General features: G+C 37.6%; 1 protein-coding gene across 1 annotated transcript in view; it reads right to left on the reverse strand.

Moving 5' to 3' along the window:
* LOC129432617 (proton myo-inositol cotransporter) overlaps positions 1–21601 on the reverse strand; it is a 115971-nt gene that overhangs the window by 90537 nt on the left and 3833 nt on the right. The window contains exons 2-3 of the mRNA XM_055191127.2: positions 11606–11765; positions 6814–7022 (exon numbers count right to left, since the gene is read on the reverse strand). Of these exons, the coding sequence (XP_055047102.2) occupies positions 6814–7022; positions 11606–11765 (369 nt within the window). The remainder of the gene's footprint in view (positions 1–6813; positions 7023–11605; positions 11766–21601) is intronic.

Genomic DNA, 21601 nt, shown 5'->3' on the forward strand with positions numbered 1-21601 from the left:
ACACAGTAGGACAATATTGGAGGATTGCAAATAATACTTCTGTAAATAAGCACAGTTATGTATTACAATGCAATTCGGTCACATTCTGTACCAGAATAATTATTTGTGTGGAACAAAACATCTATGACTGCTAAATAATTACTTGAGAGTGACTAATTATCATCTCTGTTGGAGTCTTGTTGATTTCAAATATCTTTTCAAATATTATTTATGTCAAAATGTCTTATTAGTTTTACTATTCGAAAAGCAGAAAAGAGATGGCTCTATGCCAAGCCCTCAGTACACAGAAAGTAATTTAGAGAAAACCCTTGGTTCCATTTTTTCCCAGACAACTTCCTGTTTAAAACCCCAAAGAAGACATCAACAGTTCAGAAAAATGTATGCAAACTTCTTGTTTGTCATATCTACGTTGTATATTTTAATGACTTTAATTTCACACTAGAATGTACTTGTTATGTTATTGCTGTCAGAACAGAACCAAGCTACATTAGGAACTGCCTAATGTAAGTTTAATAACTTATTTCTACTTATTTGCTTAGTAGTTTACTGGTTTTAAATATTTACGTTAGGATGCTTATTGTAATTATCCATTAACTAAAGTTATGGCTGCACATTACAGTTACACAATCCCCAGTCTGATTCATTTCTTAAATTACCCTCTTGAAAACACCAGTTTACAAGTTTTCATGCTGTTTTATGTTGGTCTATAACAGTATATCCAGGTTGTATAACCAGTTATATAAGGGTGATTGCTCAGCATGCTTTTTGGTTAAGCTTGATTCCAAACATTTTGCAGACACTGTTAGCCAAGCAACAGGGTATCCAGTGTAGATTTTTTGTTAGGTGTTTTCAAATTGAAGCCATGACATTTGTGTTGGTAGCAGAATGCTCTACCATTTGAGCTACAGGAGCACTGTAAAATATATTATAATCTTGTTACCAGGGTAAACAAAAGGTTTAAGAATTGTACATACATGTTGCTCACATAATATTGTAGCACAGTGTATAGAATATATACTGTACTAGCGAGCGTAGTAATAATGTAACGTATACATTATTTTCACTCTTATTTATCTAATAGAAGTTACTCGGTCTGCCTTGGGCACCATTCTTCTTCTGTTAAAAAGTTAAGCTTTGGTGTCCCACAGAGATCTATTCTTGGCCCGGTACTGTTCAATCTCTATATGTTACCTTTGGGTATATTCTATGGAGTATCTTTTCATTTATATGCTGATGACACACAAATCTATTTGCCTATAAAGTGTGACGACAAACTTGCCTTTAAGTCTATATTAGAGTGTTTAGATGAACTGAAACTTTGGCTCGCTGGTAATTTCTTGCAACTTCTTATGTCTCAATGAGAGCAAGTCTGAAATCATTTTGTTTGGTCCAAATGATCACAGCTCTCCTGATGTTGAACTTGACACTCTGTTACCTCATAAAGCCAGTTGTGTTAGAAATTTGGGATTTTTGCTTGATAACAGCCTTAAGCTTGATAAGCAGATAGGTGCTGTGGTTAAGTCTTGTTTCTATCAACTGCGCCTTATAGCAAAAGTTAAACCCTTTTTGTCTGAATCTTGAAACTGTTATGCATGCATTTTTATCGTCCTGTCTTGATTATTGCAACTCTTTGTACATTGGTGCCTCTCAGTCTTGCATTTCACGACTACAGCTAGTTCAAAATGCTGCCGCCCGGCTCCTAAAAGAAAAGCGTAAAAGCGATCACGTCACACCGGTTTTAATTTCGCTTCATTGGTTACCTGTCAAGTACAGGATTGATTTTAAATTTTTGTTATTTGTTTATAAGTCTTTGAGGAACCAGGCACCATAGAACCTATCAGAACTTCTGCACCTGCTGTCTCAGTCTAGAACTCTTAGATCTGGACATTCTGATTTACTGTTTTCCCTAGAACTAGAATAAAAACAGGGGTGACCGCGCCTTTGCGGTTATTGAAACAGTCTTCCGGCCCACATAAAAGCTGACCAAACTCTCTCTATTTTTAAATCTGCCCTGCAAACTTACCTTTTCTCATTGGCTTTTAGTATCATTTAATTCTTACTGTTATTTTATTTCATATTTTAAATTGTTTTATTTATTTTTTGTTTCTCGTCTTTGTAAAGCACTTTGGTCAATTTTAAATTGTTTTTAAATGTGCAATACAAATAAACTTGTATTGTATAGAAGAGGGTGCTAAGTTAAGCCAATGTCAGCTGACTACCCAGAGGTTGAAAAAACCTAGGAGAAAAACCCTCCTGTCTTTTTTGTCAGGAGGGAAGAAAAATCCTAGGAGGGATAAAACCCTTGAGAGAAAGCCAGACACAGCTGATTCTATAGAGGATATACTATATAGTGTTAGCAGTGTTATGAAACTTTTGCCATTATAATGTTTTTATGCAACTCAAAAAAGTACAAATGTCAGTGCAGGTCAAAACTGCTCAAGGATGCAAAATCAGCCAAGTAAATAATGCCCCTGGACATAAAATATGCATGGCTCATTCTGGTGAACTAATTAATGTATAGCATATTTATTCAATTGTATCTTTGTTCAGCTAAGTTCAATTTTTATTTGTTACTTATATAGTGCTTCTTTGTTTCTTCCATTACTGTTTACTTTAACTCTTTCCCCGCCAGTGTTTTTTTTTTTAAAGTTGCCAGACAGCACCAGCATTTCTTATGATTTTCACAAAAGTTTAATGCCTACCAGCAAACGTCCTTCTTTAAATATACAAACACACAAAATATATAAAATGAAAGAACAGAGTGTTTGCTTTCAAACAAAAAAAGTTTCATCCTACCTTTATTTGTTCTCTTTTTAGCACCTCTCAAATATGGGTAGGTTTCTTCAAATACACTCACCTAAAGGATTATTACAAACACCATACTAATACTGTGTTTGACCCCCTTTCGCCTTCAGAGCTGCCTTAATTCTACGTGGCATTGATAAGATAGAATCTTGCAGTTGATGTATATTTATGGGATGCACATCCAGGGCACGAAGCTCCCGTTCTACCACATCCCAAAGATGCTCTATTGGGTTGAGATCTGGTGACTGTGGGGGCCATTTTAGTACAGTGAACTCATTGTCATGTTCCAGAAACCAATTTAAAATGATTCGAGCTTTGTGACATGGTGCATTATCCTGCTGGAAGTAGCCATCAGAGGATGGGTACATGGTGGTCATGAAGGGATGGGCATGGTCAGAAACAATGCTCAGGTAGGCCGTGGCATTTAAACGATGCCCAAGGGCACTAAGGGGCCTAAAGTGTGCCAAGAAAACATCCCCCACACCATTACACCATCACCAACAGCCTGCAAAATGGTAACAAGGCATGATGGATCCATGTTCTCATTTTGTTTACGCCAAATTCTGACTCTACCATCTGAATGTCGAGACTCATCAGACCAGGCAACATTTTTCCAGTCTTCAATTGTCCAATTTTGATGAGCGTGTGCAAATTGTAGCCTCTTTTTCCTATTTGTAGTGGAGATGAGTGGTACCCGGTGGGGTCTTCTGCTGTTGTAGCCCATCCGCCTCAAGGTTGTGCGTGTTGTGGCTTCACAAATGCTTTGCTGCATACCTCGGTTGTAACGAGTGGTTATTTCAGTCAAAGTTGCTCTTCTATCAGCTTGAATCAGTCGGCCCATTCTCCTCTGACCTCTAGCATCAACAAGGCATTTTCGCCTACAGAACTGCCGCATACTGGATGATTTTCCCTTTTCAAACCATTCTTTGTAAACCCTAGAAATAGTTGTGTGTGAACATCCCAGTAACTGAGCAGATTGTGAAATACTTAGACTGGCCTGTCTGGCACTAACAACCATGCCACGCTCAAAATTGCTTAAATCGCATTTCTTTCCTATTCTGACATTCAATTTGGAGTTCAGGAGATTGTCTTGACCAGGACCACACCCCTAAATGCATTAAAGCAACTGCCATGTGATTGGTTGGTTAGAAAATTGCATTGATGAGAAATTGAACAGGTGTTCCTAATAATCCTTTAGGTGAGTGTATATCAAATATTGAGCAAAAAGCTGAGATAATTGCGTCAATGGCAGGGAAAGAGTTAATGTTTGCTCTTAAGATCTTAAAATATTGTTTATTTAAGAAATAGATAGATCACACTCAACAGCAGGATTGAGTTATATTGCATCACATATTTGTGCTCAAACCCTACACAACTTTGTCGCATTGTCAATGGTCACTGGCTTTCATGTTCATGAAGCCCATGTCTACTGACCTTACACATTTGAGAGATGAGAGCATGACTTTGTTTTGTTGGAATTTTGGTGTCACTTTCATAATGTCCCAGGGGCCATTGGTATCACAGAGACACTGCTAGGGCCAGATACCAGTTCTAACCTGTTCCGAATGAGTCACAAAAAGCAGAAAAAAACACCAATGCGAAATGCAAATAATAAAAATCCAAGTAACCGTATCTGTAAACAACAATAGGGTGATAGATAGGACAAAATACAAAGGCTGATCATAATAGACATACTCTTTACACATCCTGTTAAATATCTTTTACCTTTACATTCAGACATTTAGCAGACACTTTGATCCAAAGCGCCTTGCAAAATAATCTTATCTTCCTGGCAAATTTAATGTTAAATGCCACTCAAACAAACCCTACGGCATAGTGAGACAAATTCACCTGTCATAGAAACCTGGACAGCTTGAATCCATAATAAAAGCAAACAAAAAAGGCAAACAAAGTCAAGTATTACCAAGAGTAATTTGCACAATGTGTTTTGTGCCTTGAATTATTGACTGCAGAGAAGCAGAAGATATAGAGATTCAATTTCGTACAATAACATTTTTATAACTGTGTTTTTGAAACAAAACCAGTTGGGAACCGCTGTTCTCAAGTCAGTTCTGGCAGACTGTGATTGATGTGATTAGCTAGTGAAATACAGTAGATTGTATAAAGTCTGGTTGGGGGTTGGTGACCTCCTATGGTCAGCCATTGGCTCCACCTACAGTCAAATTAGATTTGCTTTGTTGAAACCCAGAATGGAACTGCTATTCAACACCACATGCTATTTAATTGCCCCGCTGTGAGATTAAATAGCCTCTAATGTTACCTTGCAATACACCTGACCCTTATAAGCTGTGGTCCCAATGTGGTTTCTTTATTGCTACCATGATAAGAACAGTATGCACAGTTGGTCATTAAGAAGCCATTTTTCTTTTTATAATTTCCTCATATTATTTCCCCATACCTTTGTGTCGGTCTTCACAGCAGTACCTCGACCGTATAAAATAAAAATGTGTAACATATAACATTCTTGTGTATAATAATATTAATTATATTCTGTATGGAGCTTGAAAACTAAAAGGGGTCCTTTATCTTTGTAGCAGCGAGGTATAAAAACCTCTCCAGTTTGTTGTTGGGGACTTCTGAATCAGATGTAATTAGCAAAAGAACCAAATCTCTTTTTAAGGTTCTCCAGATCACACTGATCCAACAAACGCCAACAGACTATTAAAGTTGTTGGATTAAAGTAAATGAAACTTTACAATGTTGAGGTTTGTTGGAGTTGGTTGTTGTTGGTCCAGTGTGAATTGGCCTTTAGCCTCACGCCGGATTTCCATTGACTGCGGAGCGGCTGCAGATCGGCTCTGCTGCGTTACGCCTCCGCCGTCCGCCAATACCCACCAGTTACGTATTTGTTGCAGAGCGGCTGCGTGCTGAAGTGACCAGGACCCATGAGGTCTCGCAAATTCACGTGATGATCGTGCGATATCTAGTTATGTTCCGGCCATTATGACGTTAAATTATGACGTTTTGCACAACACAACACGAGATCTCGCGAATTCAGGTATGATCACGAGATATAGTCATGGCTTCGCCCTGCAGAGCTGTCCGGCATCCGGCGCAAAAAAACAACACTTCAGCTAATTTTAAATTCATCGTTGAATTATAGGATTTCCAGGAGATGTGCAAGTAACTGTCCACTGTAGTAACTGACGAAAGACGGATGAAGTAAACTCCATTGCTTCACTCCCACTGATATAGACGGTTTCAGCAGTAACAACATAAACAAGCAGTTTTCGTGGTCAACACGTAACTTCCGTTAAACTCCGCTAAGAATCACTAACAACAAAGTACTTTAAACGTAGTTTATTTATATAACAAGCAAAATAAACAACAAGTAGATTACCTAGGAAACCAAAACATTTGTTAGATATTTGTTCAAGAGGTCAGTTTAGCAACTAGTCAGACCATTAAAAAAACTGAAACCGGAAGTAAAGTTCGGACCAGACGCAAATCGCATCACCACACGTGCGTCCGAAGAAACCGTCTATAGTCAAAAGTCGCTCATCATTTGCACAAAGTTAAAAAACATCTCAACTTTCACACTAAAAATGGCTGGGTTATTTTTGACCCATAATGGGTAAATATTGGACAGAACATGACCCAATGTTGGGTTGTTGTTATGCTACCATGGGGTATAATCAGTGATCAGTTGGGTTAAAACAACCCAGCATTGGGTCAGTTTTAACCCAGCGGTGTGTTTTGTCCAATATTTACCCATAATGGGCCAAAAATAACCCAGCTATTTATAGAGTGTTGTTAGGCTGCTGGACCCGCCCCCTTCCTGACGCCACGGTCATTGGCACTCATGTTCCTGGAAGTAGCCAAACTTTAATTTAAATGAACGAGATTGTGTCGCTATGCTGTTGCAAATCGCAGTAAGATTGCAAATAAACACCTCTTGTGTACTTTCCATATTTAATGAACCAATCCTGTGTTTGTTTTTGTACATGCTACTTGAATGTGCGAGAGTGTGAAAGACTGTTATCTCACCTTCGCCACAGTCCTTTTCCTCCTCCTCAATGCTGCTTTTGATAGTATCATACTCCTCGTCGATGTTCTGGTTTCCACGGATTTGGCTCAGAACGCGCCGGGCCTTCTGCGTAAGACCCTTCTGGATGAGCCAGCGAGGGCTCTCTGGTAAAAAGAGGAACCCTAGGAACTGTAGCATTGCAGGAACCACCGACAGACCCAACATATACCTGCACAGATGGGATATTTATTGGTATCTAAAGCTTTTCTTAAAGGACAAGTTCGGTGTTTTACACTTAAAGCTCTGTTTTCAGATTGTTTATGATGTAATAGAACGGTTTTGACTGAAATTTGGACATATGATGCTGGCCCGAGAATTTTCAGTTTTTGTTGTATCAACCCCCCACCCTGCATAGGTGCACTGGAACAATCCTTCATAAAATGCATTAAACTTTTATTTACAAAGACGTGAAACTCAGCGAGTGGTCAGGGGTGTTCACTGATATGATCACACAAAAATCACTGCAAAAGATGCTTTCCAACAGGTGTTTTAGCATTCGTTGTAAACTTGTGGACCTATTTTTCCAAACGCCTCACACCTGTATATTCTTCCGTTGAGAGCTTGAATAATAGACACTCCAGCCCAGTTGGTGGCAATAATCCAGCTTTGCCAATTGCAGGAATACAAACAAAGTTCCCGGCGCGGATTAATACCGTACCTCACAGCACAACTAATACAAGTCAATGGAGTTGGACAAAAACTATGATAAAACCTGTTGGAAGGCATCTTTTGCGGCGATTTTTGTGTGAGCGTGTCGGTGAACACCCCTGGCCACTCGGTGGGTTTCACGTCTTTGTAAACGAAAGTTTAATGCATTTTAGAAAGGATTGTTCCAGTGCACCTATACAGCCATTGTAGAGGTGGTGGTGTAATACAACAAAAACCGAAAATTCTCGAGCCAGCATCATATGTCCAAATTTTAGTCAAAACCGTTCTATTTCATCATAAACAATCTGAAAACAGGGCTTTAAGTGTAAAATACCGAACTTGTCCTTTAACTGCTGAAACTTAAAATAATTAAGATTAAATTACCCGAGCACACCCAGTTGGTACAGATTATGAACAGATTATTTTTAAGAGTAGAGAATTACTTAATTAAAGACAATTAAGAATTTGATCCATTTCGTTGACAAGACAACAGTACATTTTCTTTGTAAATCAATTACATTTCATGTCTTTATTAAAAACAGATTGTGCAGTAAAACTTTCACAATTCGTGCTAAGAAGATAGATTATACAATTAAGATAGCAACATTTCCATCAGCTAGATCTTTTTATTCCATTTTCTTTCCCAGCTACATGTTAAAGTGAGATATTCAGCAGCTGGTCTGGTTTATTGTGTATTGTTCGGGAGGTTTATTGTGCCAGGCTACAGACAGAATCAGCCTGATTTCTTCCAGTTGGGTTGACATTCACATCAAACTGAGGTGGACAAATCCACAGAGTGGAACTATTTCTGTATGATTAATCTATTCAACACAATCCAATGTTCCTATTCCATTTTGACAAAGACAACTCGGGATTAGATTGTTATTCAAAAACGAAACAAATGAAATAATATCCAGATAACACTAGGTTGATGCAAATATAGTGTGCATCAAATCAGGTCCTCATTCTATGTTATTTACCTAATTAAATGGTTAGTTTTTGTATAATGTTTCATGGTGGGTAAACCAGTAATACATATTGATGGAAAAGACGATTATGACACAGACCTTTCTCACATGATGATACTGTCACCATCTGAGAAATGATAGCCTGATCTCACGGGAATGGTAGGTATTTTACAAGTTGGCTAATTTGTATGAATTCAGTTTATTATAAACGATTATCATACAAAATACAATAATGAAACCAGACCCCCTAATCACAATGTCATTGGTGCGAAAGCAAATCGTACGAAGATGCATGAGTATGATCGTACAAATGAATACGAATTAGCCACCTCGTAAAAACTAGTGATGCACGGGTAGTCTCATAAACCGTGAGCCGGGTTGGGGCGGGTAAAGGAATTGTTACTTTATTTGCGGGGTGGGTGCAACATGATTTTACAAAGTTCCATGGGATAGTCATGGAATTTTTTGCTCATTTTTCCGTGGCATTCTCACGGATCTCCGCATATTTCCCTGGCCCTGCAACGGACTTTCTTTTCCGTGGCATTCTCACGGATTGGTTACTCAACTGCTTTTTCCTATTTTCAAACCATTGTCGCTTCAGTTTAGGGTTAGATTTGGTGTTTGCGTTAGTATGTCACTTTAAGTATTGGTTTATGCTATACTTTTTCTGATGTGTTCTTTTATATTTTCTAAACTTTAATCAATTGTCGCCTGGTGTTGGGGTTAGAGTTGGGTTTGGGTAGGGATGTCATTTTATGTAAATCTAACCCTAAACCAAAGCAAAAATGGTAAGAAAATAGGACAAAACAGTTGAAAAGAAAGTCATGCGGAGATCCGTGAGAATGCCACGGAAAAATGTCCAAAAAATTCGGTGACTATGCCACGGAAATTCGTGAGATCAGGTTGGGTTCCTGGTTCCATGCTGCAATGGTTGCACACAATTGAATCAAGTTTTCTTAAAATGAAATTAATGTTCATTCATTTTAATTTCATTTTAAGAAAACTTACTTCAATCATGTGCAAACGGTGTCCACAAGTTTTTTTTCAGTGTGATTTCTATGGTATATACGCATATGTTGTTGACAGGGCGATGTCATCTAATGGCTGTTTCCAAGCACTTTTAAGGCTTAGCGCCACGTCGAGTCGCTTCTAGGACAATTCGGAGGTAACTCAAATTAAATAGCGTGAGCTTAGTCAGATAGCATCTACTTCAAAATGCAAAATATATGTTAGCAGCCAATGTTAATCATTAATGATTTGGGACAAATATGATGTTATTTAATGTTAAACTATGTGAGTGGCGCTCTGTGGCGCGGCAGGGATTTGAGCAACACCCTGAGTCAAAGCTGGGCACCGCAGACAAGCGCCACCTGTCGGCACCGGTGTACGTATACTCACAGAAAACAATGTGTTCGATTTTTTAAGAACGGCACAACGCTGCACGTCCGGTGTGTGACCCCCTTTAGGCTGAAATAAAGCCTGTTTTCATTGACATTACAATGCATGTCTATTTAATGGTCGCGGGTGCGGGGTGGGTTGTAAAAAAGCAACCCATTCTCTTAAAGTGCATATAAATAGCACACAGTGTGAAAAGTCGTGCAATACATAAGCCAAATTCAAGTTTTGCGTGCATATGATACGCCAGTCCTTCCGGTTAATTGATACGGCGCATCTTGTTGCGTCGTTTTATGTATTGGTTTCTCTTTATTTCTGTTTTTAAACCATTGTTGCTATAATAGGTGTCTTGTCTATTTTTAAACCATGGTCGCTTGGAGTTGGGGTTAGAATTGGGGTTTGGGATAGGATGTCATTTTTTTGCTTTTATTAAGAGTGAATGAGGAGAGGACAGGAAAGTACAGGGAGGAGAAAGGGTTACAGGATTGGCAAATGACCACGAGCCAGGATTCGAACTCGGGTTGGCAAAAGTGCAAAAGCACCACATGTCGAAGCGCTGCCCACTACACCATCCTCTCCGACAGGATGTCATTTTATGTAACAAAAAGTAGCTCTAACCCCACACACAAGCCACAATTGTAAAAAACAAAAAAAGAGAAACCAATACATAAAACAACGTGAAAATATACACTCACCTAAAGAATTATTAGGAACACCTGTTCAATTTCTCATTAATGCAATGGTGTAATGGTGTGGGGGATGTTTTCTTGGCACACTTTAGGCCCTTTAGTGCCAATTGTGCATTGTTTAAATGCCACGGCTTACCTGAGCATTGTTTCTGACCATGTTCATCCCTTTATGACCACCATGTACTCATCCTCTGATGGCTACTTCAAGCAGGATAACGCAACATGTCACAAAGCTTAAATCATTTCAAATTGGTTTCTTGCACATGAGAATGAGTTCACTGTACTAAAATCTCCATCAACTGCAAGATGCTATCCTATCAATATGGGCCAACATTTCTAAAGTATGCTTTCAGCACCTTGTTGAATCAATGCCACATAGAATTAAGGCAGTTCTGAAGGCTAAAGGGGGTCAAACACAGTATTAGTATGGTGTTCCTAATAATCCTTTAGGTGAGTGTACGACGTAAGTGAATGGGATAGACTGACTGTAGACAAATTTTCACACTGCGTGCTATTTATCAACATTTTATAAAGGGCTGAAAAAAAGATACAGTGGTGCGGGGCAAGCTGGGTTGGGAAGAATAATTTCATAAAAGCGGGACCCATCACTAGTAAAAACTTACAAATTGCCATGAGCTTGCATTGGAAATGAGCTAAATTGTGTAAAACTACATTATTTGTCTGTAAAAACCATTTAAATGTATTTCACAGACATACAATTCTGTATATGTAGTAGATGACAGTTGTTATTTATAATAAGTATACTTACTGAAAACACTTTGATGTTAATATTAAGTTCTTTTTAAGTACAGTATATTTGATTAAGTTCTAATATTAGAACACATTGTTTTCAGCAGTTCCTAATAAACACCTGTGCAAAAACTACAGTGCATTCAAGGATATATTCCTTGGGATTCAAACCAAAGACCGTAGCATTGCTAGTATCACGCTTTACCAATTGAGTTACAGGAACAGTGAAGCTAGGACTGCCAGAACAATAAAAATAAAATAAAATAAAATAAAACCATTAAACCCATAAGTCAAACTCATACCTCCAGCCTCCACGATGCATGTAGCTGAAGGCTCCGTCTATAAGGCTCGCTACAAACTGGCCTGCTGTGATGAACAGTGTGTTGATAGTGACCAGACGTCCTCTCAGATGAGACGGAGAGGTTTCAGCGATGTACACAGGAACAGTCATGGATGCAATACCTGAAGGAAGAAATACATAGTCAAATATTTGGTATTTTGATTTGATAATTTTTATTTTAATGCTACTCGCGCTTACAAATGTAAAACAGGAGAACAATTTGCAGCATTAGTACATTTCCCTTGTAAAAGGGCATTATTAGACCATAAATTATTTTAATGCATGTTTTGCATTAAAACAAACCACACTAAAAATGGCTGTGTTATTGGGTAAATATTGGACAGAACACATGCTGGGTTAATAATGACCCAATGTTGGCTGTTGTTATTCAACCATGGGTTATAATAATTGTATTTTTAATTTATAAAAATGTATAAAAATGTCTCTAGCTGTCACTGTCTGGGGCAGTTCCTTTTCAAAAAGTACACATTTGCATGTAAAGAGTTCGTATTACCAGTAGCACCTGTGAGATACATATTGGTACCAAAGAGTCCAAATAAGTACCTTAAATGTACATATTGGTACTAAATGTATACTTATTTGTACCTTAATGGTACATATTAGGGCCTTTTTAAAGGGTACTGCCCCAGTGACAGCTGGGGACCATTTTTTACTATTTTTTCTGACATCAAAAGATGCTTTATGTCATTAATATTCACTCTTATGGAAAACTCTCTCATGTGCTGTAGTAAACATTCATCTTATTTCAAAAAGTCACATGTTTGCAATGGCAGGCTATATAAATTTTGACTGGTGATTACTGAAACATGAATAATACAGAATTTCATTTTAAGCGATGAATCAAATGTAAGTACTACTAACAGGGTTCCTACACCTTAGTTAACTTTAAATTCAAGGCCCTTCCAGGTCCCTCAAATTCAAGGACTAAATGTGGGGACACATTTCAAGTGAGAGCAAGGTTACATCGTGTTACCTTTTAAGATACATTGTTACAGTTCCATTTCGAGGGAACTCAGGCTGTGTCACTGCGGTGACACTTTGGGGACGCCTTCAGGAGTAATGAATGTGTATATCAAATTCAACCAATGGTGAGGCTTAAAGACAAAGACAGGATGACGCGTGAGCCAAAAAGTATATCGCTATCTTAAATATTGCCAAAGACGACGTTACAGGGACGCATGAAGTATGAAAAGGGAGACGCAGCGTCTCGTTCCCTTCTCAGGGAACAACAGTTACATACGTAACCCGAGACGTTTTCATGTGTCAAACACAACTATACAAAAAAGCATTTTGATATGAATCAACATTCGCATACAGGAGATATAAACATTTAAAGGTGCAGTGTGTAAATTTTAGCGCCATCTAATGGTGAGGTTGCGAATTGCAACCAACGGCTTAGTCCACTACTAACCCTCACTTTTAAAACACATAGAGAAGCTACGGTAGCCACCACCAAACAAACATGTCATCATTGAAGACAACTTAGTAAAAAAATGTGTCCGTTAAGGGCTGCTGTAAAAAAATGGTGGCACAAAATGGCAACTTCCAAGTAAGGGGACCCTCGGTGTATGTAGATAAAAAGGTCTCGTTCTAAGGTAATAAACACATAATGGTTCGTTATGAAAGGTCTTTATACACCTCTGATAATATAGTTTTGTATATTATTTTGCATTTCTGTCAAGAGATTCTTCTACTAATTACACACTGCACCTTTAAAGCGAACAGTTTAGCATGTGTGCTTAAAAAGTCTAGACTTTTTATTATATTATCCTACACTACACATGGAATTATATAGATTTTTTTCCAGAAAATGAAATTTTTTCAATGACCTGTATCTATGTATGTATATTTTCAAAAACTTCCCAGGGCCTTACATTTTTTTCCTCAGATTCACAAACTTTTAAGGATTTCAAGGCCCCGTGGGAACCATGTAGTTAGAACCAAATGTTAAGAGTATAACATAACCCTTATAATTTATTCAGTTATTCATGTAACTAAAATAAATTAAGTTTCTTGTAAACACAATAAATCCTCAAATATTGAAGGGTTTATAACACTGACACAGTTCTGTAAAGAACCTTATCTTGGTGGGCTTTGTAAGACCACACACACAAAAATTTGTGTGCACAGTGAACATGATTTGTTTGTCGATGTTCCCCGTCAGTCAAACGGGGCTTACGAGAACAGCAATGCAACAGACAGGCCAAATCCCGACCAGTTACATCCCAGAGACCTCAGATTATCTCACAACTGATTTCTGGAATCACTGGGACATCACAAAAATGTTTCCCAATAACATGGGATGGAGGATAAATGTAAACAACGTGAGGTGACAGAGCCAATGTTCACGTGATATTTATACTACTAGAGAACAAACATAAAGTGCGTGGCCACATTTATCTGACAAGGTCTACGACATCACCACTCCCTATAAAGTCTATTAATAGCCCCAGTTCACTGCTTGCTGTCGCTCTCGTTGCCCGACAGACAACGTACCTGTTGCCATGGGAACGCCTCACTGGTTGCTTCGCAAGGAGGTTAATCAATACCGCGAGACAACAACTGTTATTGGAGTTTCATTTACGCTTTGAAATACGCAGCCTTCACGTGGGTGAAGAATGTATTAGAAGTATTTGATGCGGGTTATCCAACAATGCTTTTGCATACATCTTTTATAGGAATAATATTACGTCACACGTACCTGAGCAGACATTCAAAATGCTTTAGTTATAAGCATGACGTCTGTGTGGAGAGTGATTTAGCTTGTAAAAAGAGACCAGCCTAACCAGTCTAGGCTCTGAGACCAGTTAGTGTTTTTCAGCAGGGTTGTTTGAATATGGCATGCTGGAAGCAGATTGCTGTAATGGGGTGAAAATGCGTGCCACCTGTTCTTACACAAGTGCTGAGAGGTCTAAAAGATGCATTCAGTTCATTTCACATCAAACTGTTTTTTTTCTGAACACTTAAAAAATCGCTTATGCAATTAAACCATCTTATTTCAGCAGTTTCTCTCTTTTAAAATCTAGATAGCTCGATGTCTGTTATGTACATATTATTGTAGGTAACATCTGATATGAAATGGAAACTATGAATTTGGCAGCCTGGTCTGATTGGTTAATACGTAGTATTATTACTTAAAAAACATATTTTTTGTACGTAAAGGGCTGTCACGGTTATAAAATTTGGCTGACGGTTAATTGCCTAATAAATTGTGGTGATTAATTGTCTGTTTTATTGCTTTGACATTTTATTCTCATACATGGTTTGTTCATGAAATAATTTTCACACATTGTTGTGATTATTTAAAATAAATATTTCACAGGGTTTACCTGGCAGTAAATATCTATACACATAACACATATTTAAAAGTAATTATTTAATAAATATATCTCAGAAACTGAAAATTCTTCATAAGAAATAAAGACAATAAAGTGTCTGAAAATAAAAATGCAATCAAAATAAACCAACTACAAAACGGGCCTTAAATAGTAGCCAATCCTACTAAGGTCATATTAGTACTGGTGTCTAATGTCTGAAGTGCCTGCAAAAAATCAATTCCTTACAGATCCTTAACCTCCTAAGACCTGGACTTTTTTTTTGTTTGCACCATAATACTTAATTCTGAATAACTGGAACCTGTTGTACACAAACGTGGACAATTACACTGTTTCATGTTAAAAAAAATTGGTTGTTATATTTAATGGTTCTTCCTAACCTTAAAATAGCTAGAAGAAATCTGAAAGAAAGACAAAGTAAAGCTCAGATCTTAAGAGGTTAGGAATAGAATGTTTCACTTCCCTAAATTTGGAATTGCTGTTTTGGAAATGTATGTTTTACCTGGCAGTTCATACTGCTTATCAAAGTTTTCCAGCATTTCTTTAAATGCATTTTTTCCCGCTGTATTAAATGGCTTTGCAATTTATCGTGTAACACTGTCAGTTAAGGAACGCCATCTGATACGGTCTCATTTATACAGGCACTGCAGCTCCCCCTTGTGTTTTTTAGAGAGATGTGCAATCATTGCGGTGATCTGAAATTATCGCGATGAGGTCAAACAATCGCGATGAGACGATTATTTAATCATTGTGACAGCCCTACGTTTAAATAGATGCTGAAGTGTAGACGTATTTGCCGTTTTTACAGCTACAAAACAACTAAAAACGTGGCAATAAATTGAGTAAGAAACGGCAGTGCCCACAATTTTAATATTTATGAATAGGAATACATGAAAATCTGTACGTATGTAAAGCTGTTAATACGTAATTAAAGTATTAGTCAATTTTCTTAAAAAAAAATCCGGATAATTTACTAACCACAATGTCATCCAAAATGTTGATGTCTTTCTTTGTTCAGTCGAGAAGAAATTATGTTTTTTTGAGGAAAAAAGACTCTAAACGATCTCAAACGAGTCATAAGGGTCTTATCTAGCAAAACGATTGTCATTTTTGGCAAGAAAAATTAAAATATGCACTTTTAAATCACAACTTCTCGTCTATCTCTGGCTGTGTGATGTGGCAGCGCGACCTCACGTAATTTAGTAATGATGTCGAAAGGTCTCGTGTTACATATATGAAACACACATATGCTGAACAATATAAACAATAAAATGACAAAAAGACATTAATTAGTATCATTCCACATACAACAACGTCGGAACGGTCCTCTTTCTCCACACTTGTAAACACTGGGGCGTAGTTTCGCATTCGTCATCCGTGATCTCTTGATGTGATGACGTATGACGTGAGGTCGCGCTGGCGCGTCACAGGACCGGAGGAAGATGAGAAGTTGTGGTCCAAAAGTGCATATTTTTAACTTATCTTGACAAAAATGACAATCGTTTCGCTAGATAAGACCTTTATGCCTCGTTTGAGATCATTTAGAGTCCTTTGAAACTGCAATTTTAAACTGCATTAAAACTGTTAAGTGTTGGGGTCCATTAAAATGAGAAAAATCCTGGAATATTTTCATCAAAAAACATAATTTTTTCTCGACTGAACAAATAAAGACATCAACATTTTGGATGACATGGTGGTGAGTAAATTATCTGGATTTTTTTTAAAAGAAAATGGTCCTGTAAATACGCCGATATTATACGTTTCAGTGTGTATACAAATATAAATAAATGTACGTGTTATACAACCACACTTTACATAAAAAATACATATGAGATCACATGCGAATTTGCACATACTACTCGTCTTGCATACCGTATTTCACCAACTATATAGTATGGAAGTACGACATGTTACTAAAGAATTTGGCTAAAAGAAAATAATGTGTTGCCTGTCCTATGGAACTGGCACTAAGCATTCATGGTTTCTTCTAAGATGCCTATTTTTCTCCAGGACAAATGGCAGAGGTTTGAGAAAATTTTTTAAATACAATTTGTTCACTCTCACAACCAATACTGTTTTTTCAGGCTTACTAAGCATCATATCAGATAGCTTACATTGCACTCTGTTGTAATTATTTGCAGAACAATTTGTCTAATGCACCTAATCACTGTTAACACAGTTGCTAAGTCAAGCCAAAGATATTGAATATAACAAGATTGAGCACTCCTAATGCAACGCTTAATGTGTCCGAATGTGGCTATATAATACAGTACAGAGTAGCGTGAAGCGATGGCCAACCGTGCACATGTGCAGTAGGTGAAATGACTGGAAAAAGGTATTTCTTAGCACAATTTCAGCACATCAATCTCTTTTCGTATTCAAGTACATAGGACTTATTCTTGCATGACTGAAATAACTCCCCAGAGGTGTTGCATGCAGTACATCCCTAAAGGGACTTTGGGAAAGCATTACAAATTAGTGACGTATGTTCCATTCCAATGCAAAAGACACCAAGGCAGCTCATTACAGTCTAAACAAAGTCGATATGAATAAAGCAAACACAATAAACATTTAATCCAGAAGCTTTTTGATGTTGCTCAAGACTCTCTAATGCAAGTGTTATATTTCCACATTAATGGCAATCACTAAATGTGTCTGTTTCAAAAAATGCAATTATGTAACTCACAACATTACAGTATACCAGTACTGGATACGTGCCTTCTTTTATTATAAACCACATGTAGCGATGTAACAGCTAGCACGAATAAGATGTTTACTGTTCTTAAGCAGCCGAATGAGGAAACGGACTCATTAGTGCGAGACTCCGCGCTGTAAACAAAGTGGGAATGAAGGCTGGGGTGGCTATCCTTTATTATCAGCCTCAGGAACTTAAAGGAAAAACCCATCCACTTAAGTCAACTGCCTCCCCCAGACACTCACCGTGAGAGGCCAACTCTCTAATGGCCTTTAACTACACCAGGCTTGTGTGGAGTCATGGAGACAGCAGACGATTGCCTAAACAGCCTAACTTCTCATCACAGCACTGGCTTAGACGTCACCAGGCCAACCGAACCGCTACTTAACACCATCCGTGATTAGCAGAAAGGTCTGTGCTCAGTTTAAAGGGCGAGTACATTTCCTGAATCCTTCAGGGTGATGTTTCTGACCATTGCATTTATGACTCGACTCACATATATGCAGTAAACTGGAAGAAAGATTTTGCAGCCATAGCCCTTGGCAAGATGAGGATAACAGGCTTGGGAGATACGTCATTCGTTTTTATGATTCAACTGAGCCCTCCACTGCGATGGTGTTTCTCGCAAAGGTCAGGGCTGAAGTAATTAGGCTCAATCTCTTAAACCAGACATCTTGTCTTTCCACTGAAGAAAAACCTTAGGGGTGACCTTACGGGTAGGTTATGAGATTATTTCTTTATGAAATGTATTGAAATAGAAATGAAAAGGTTAAATAAACTGTTTGTGAGGAAAATATGAGGGACGCTTGCCTGCGTAAAATTTCACAATCATAGTCTGTGTGCGTAGTTGGCGGTGTGTCGCTATACAGTTGCGATGGTGTTACAACAGGTGTTTAGTTTGATGCTGTGAGGATGCTACACTTTCAGAAAAAGTGGTACAAAAGCTGTCACTGGGGCGTTTATTAAATAAAACTTTCGCCTAATGCTGTCATAATGAAATTATATTTTGGCCTATCATTTTGCAATGATCACGTGTATTGGGATGAATTTTCATTTTATATCACCAGGATTCATTGTATTTATATTATACAGTACACAATTTAGGCATTTGAAGCAAACAACATAAGCCTTTAATATAAAACACAGCATACCAAAGAGGTTTTTTTTTTTTTTAAAGGACACATGTGACCCTGGACCACAAAACGAGTCATAAGTAGTACAGGTATATTTTTAGCAATAGCCAACCATACATTGTATGGGTCAAAATGATCAATATTTTTGTACATTTACTACTGTAAATATATTTAAAAAAAATTATCTTTAGTAATATGTGTTGCTCAGGACTTCATTATACACTACGAAACCATTCGCAAGTGACTCTCTTTATTTATTTTCTAATAGTCAGTGTAGAAGGGTAAACTAAAAGTTAGACAGCTTTTGATCCCCCCCTTCCTCCCCCTCGATGTCTGTGTGTTCTATTTTGTAATTATTGTTTATATTGACTTAACCTTTTCCTTATTCTTGTTAAATGTTTTCTGTCCCCAACTCCTTTGACTAACATCTGGGGTTGTAACAGACAACCTTAAAGGAGATTTTAGATTGCTTGCTCCCTTAGATTCCACATTTTCAAAAGTTGTATCTTGGCCAAATATTCTCCCATCCTAACAAACCACGCATCAAAGGAAAGCTTATTTATTCATATAATAAATAAATCCTTTATATGACCAGGGGTTAAAATATACAGTGAGAAAAATAAGTATTTGAACACCCGTCTATTTTGCAAGTTCTCCCACTTAGAAATCATGGAGGGGTCTGAAATTGTCACCGTAGGTGCATGTCCAATGTGAGAGACATAATCTAAAAAAAATCCAGAAATCACAATATATGATTTTAAACTATTTATTTGTATGATACAGCTGCAAATAAGTATTTGAACCCCTGTCTATCAGCTAGAATTCTGACCCTCAAAGAGCTGTTAGTCTGCCTTTAAAATGTCCACCTCCACTCCATTTATTATCCTAAATTAGATGCATCTGTTTGAGGTTGTTAGCTGCATAAAGACACCTGTCCACCACATACAATCAGTAAGAATCCAACTACTAACATGGCCAAGATCAAAGAGCTGTCCAAAGACACTAGAAACAAAATTGTACACCTCCACAAGGCTGGAAAGGGCTACGGGGAAATTGGCAAGCAGCAGGGATGGGCACGAGTTCTCGATTGCTCGAGTACTCGAACGTGACATCGATGATCGATCACGAAAACGATGATCATGTGGGTTTATTTATTTATTTATTGTGGATATGGCGGCATTTGGATGTGTGGTTACGTTAGCGCATGTGGTAGTAAAATAATACAGTCAGTCAGGTGCAAAATGTACAGCGCCGTCAAAAGTTCAATGGGTTATCATCTCATATTTAAACATCAATTGTGAAGAGATACCAGAGAGCCATACTGTACAAGCATTAACATTACATCTTGACTGAGGTAAGAGGATGACACGACACAGCTAAACGCTAAAATGATAGCAAAAGACTTAAAACTGCTTAATGTTATGAAGCTTGAGCTTTGACTGGATGTGTTTAAAAGTGCGCTGTTTATGATGCACATCCACAAAGGGAGTTAAACTTTCTTTTTTTTAGATAACTTAGTTGAAAACTTAGTTGAAGTCTTGCATTTTATGCAGATAGATGCACGTTGTACATTTATGTTGTATAAAGGCTTAATATTATGCAGAGTGCGTCATATAGAAAGAGCTTCGGTTTGTGTTTATTAACCCTTTAGTTTAACTTCATCACGCAGCTTTTCCTGTTAGAGGTTTCTTTTAAAAACATTTAATTCATTAAAAATCTAGCATGTGTTCATTGTTCTGTCATAGTTTCTTCAAATTAAGTTTTATTTGAGTGTTTTTAATAAAAATATTTTCATTTTCACCATGACGTGCCCCTTTGATTGCCTCGCCCCCAGTTAATCGAGTACTCGTTCTTCAGACCTATGGATTAATCGAAATGAAAAAATGACATAAATGCACATCCCTACCTAGTGGGGTCTCAATGATCATAAGAAAGGTGAGAAATCAGCCCAGAACTATACGGGAGGAGCTGGTCAACGACCTGAAAAGAGCCGGGACCACCGTTTCCAAGGTTACTGTTGGTAATACACTAAAACTTCATGGTTTGAAATCATGCATGGCACGGAAGGTCCCCCTGCTTAAACCAGCACATGTCCAGGCCCGTCTTAGGTTTGCCAATGACCATTTGGATGATCCAGAGGAGTCATGGGAGAAAGTAATGTGGTCAGATGAGTCCAAAATAGAACTGACAAATAGAACCAAAAGCGATATCTACAGTATATGATGTTCAAAAACTGCCACCTGAAGAAGCATACATCATCTTTAACTGTGAAATAAAATTGGCTCTCGTGTTTCGTGACTGATTGCGTAATTATCTTAGCTTTGAATGTAAAATGGTACCATGATCGATTGTATCAATACGTCAGCTTGGAATGAGAAACGCTATTGGCGTTCGCAAGGTTTGGAAGTTGTGTTAGTAATACTTTTATACTGTAGATGATTTTTGGTCAATTTATGCAAAAAATACACATGACTGTACTTTTTTTATCTTGTCTTTATATGTTTGAGAGTTGGGTTTAGGGTAGGTATCGGACTAACGGAACTAATCCAAATTCAATACTGTGCGTTGCCATGTGGAAAACATGTCTAATTTAATCCAATTAAACTACTATTTCTTCAAATGCATTTTCTTCTTGCATTGAACATTAAACGATTAAATATAAACGTATATATTGAAAATAATAAAAGGTTGAATTTTATATAAGAATCTTTTTAGCTATATCCCCAACCCTAAATGAGTTAAAGGCAAAAGTCATTATCTGTATTTGATCAATC

This window comes from Misgurnus anguillicaudatus, chromosome 1 (assembly GCF_027580225.2).
Source record: "Misgurnus anguillicaudatus chromosome 1, ASM2758022v2, whole genome shotgun sequence".
NCBI classification, from domain to species: Eukaryota; Metazoa; Chordata; class Actinopteri; order Cypriniformes; family Cobitidae; genus Misgurnus; species Misgurnus anguillicaudatus.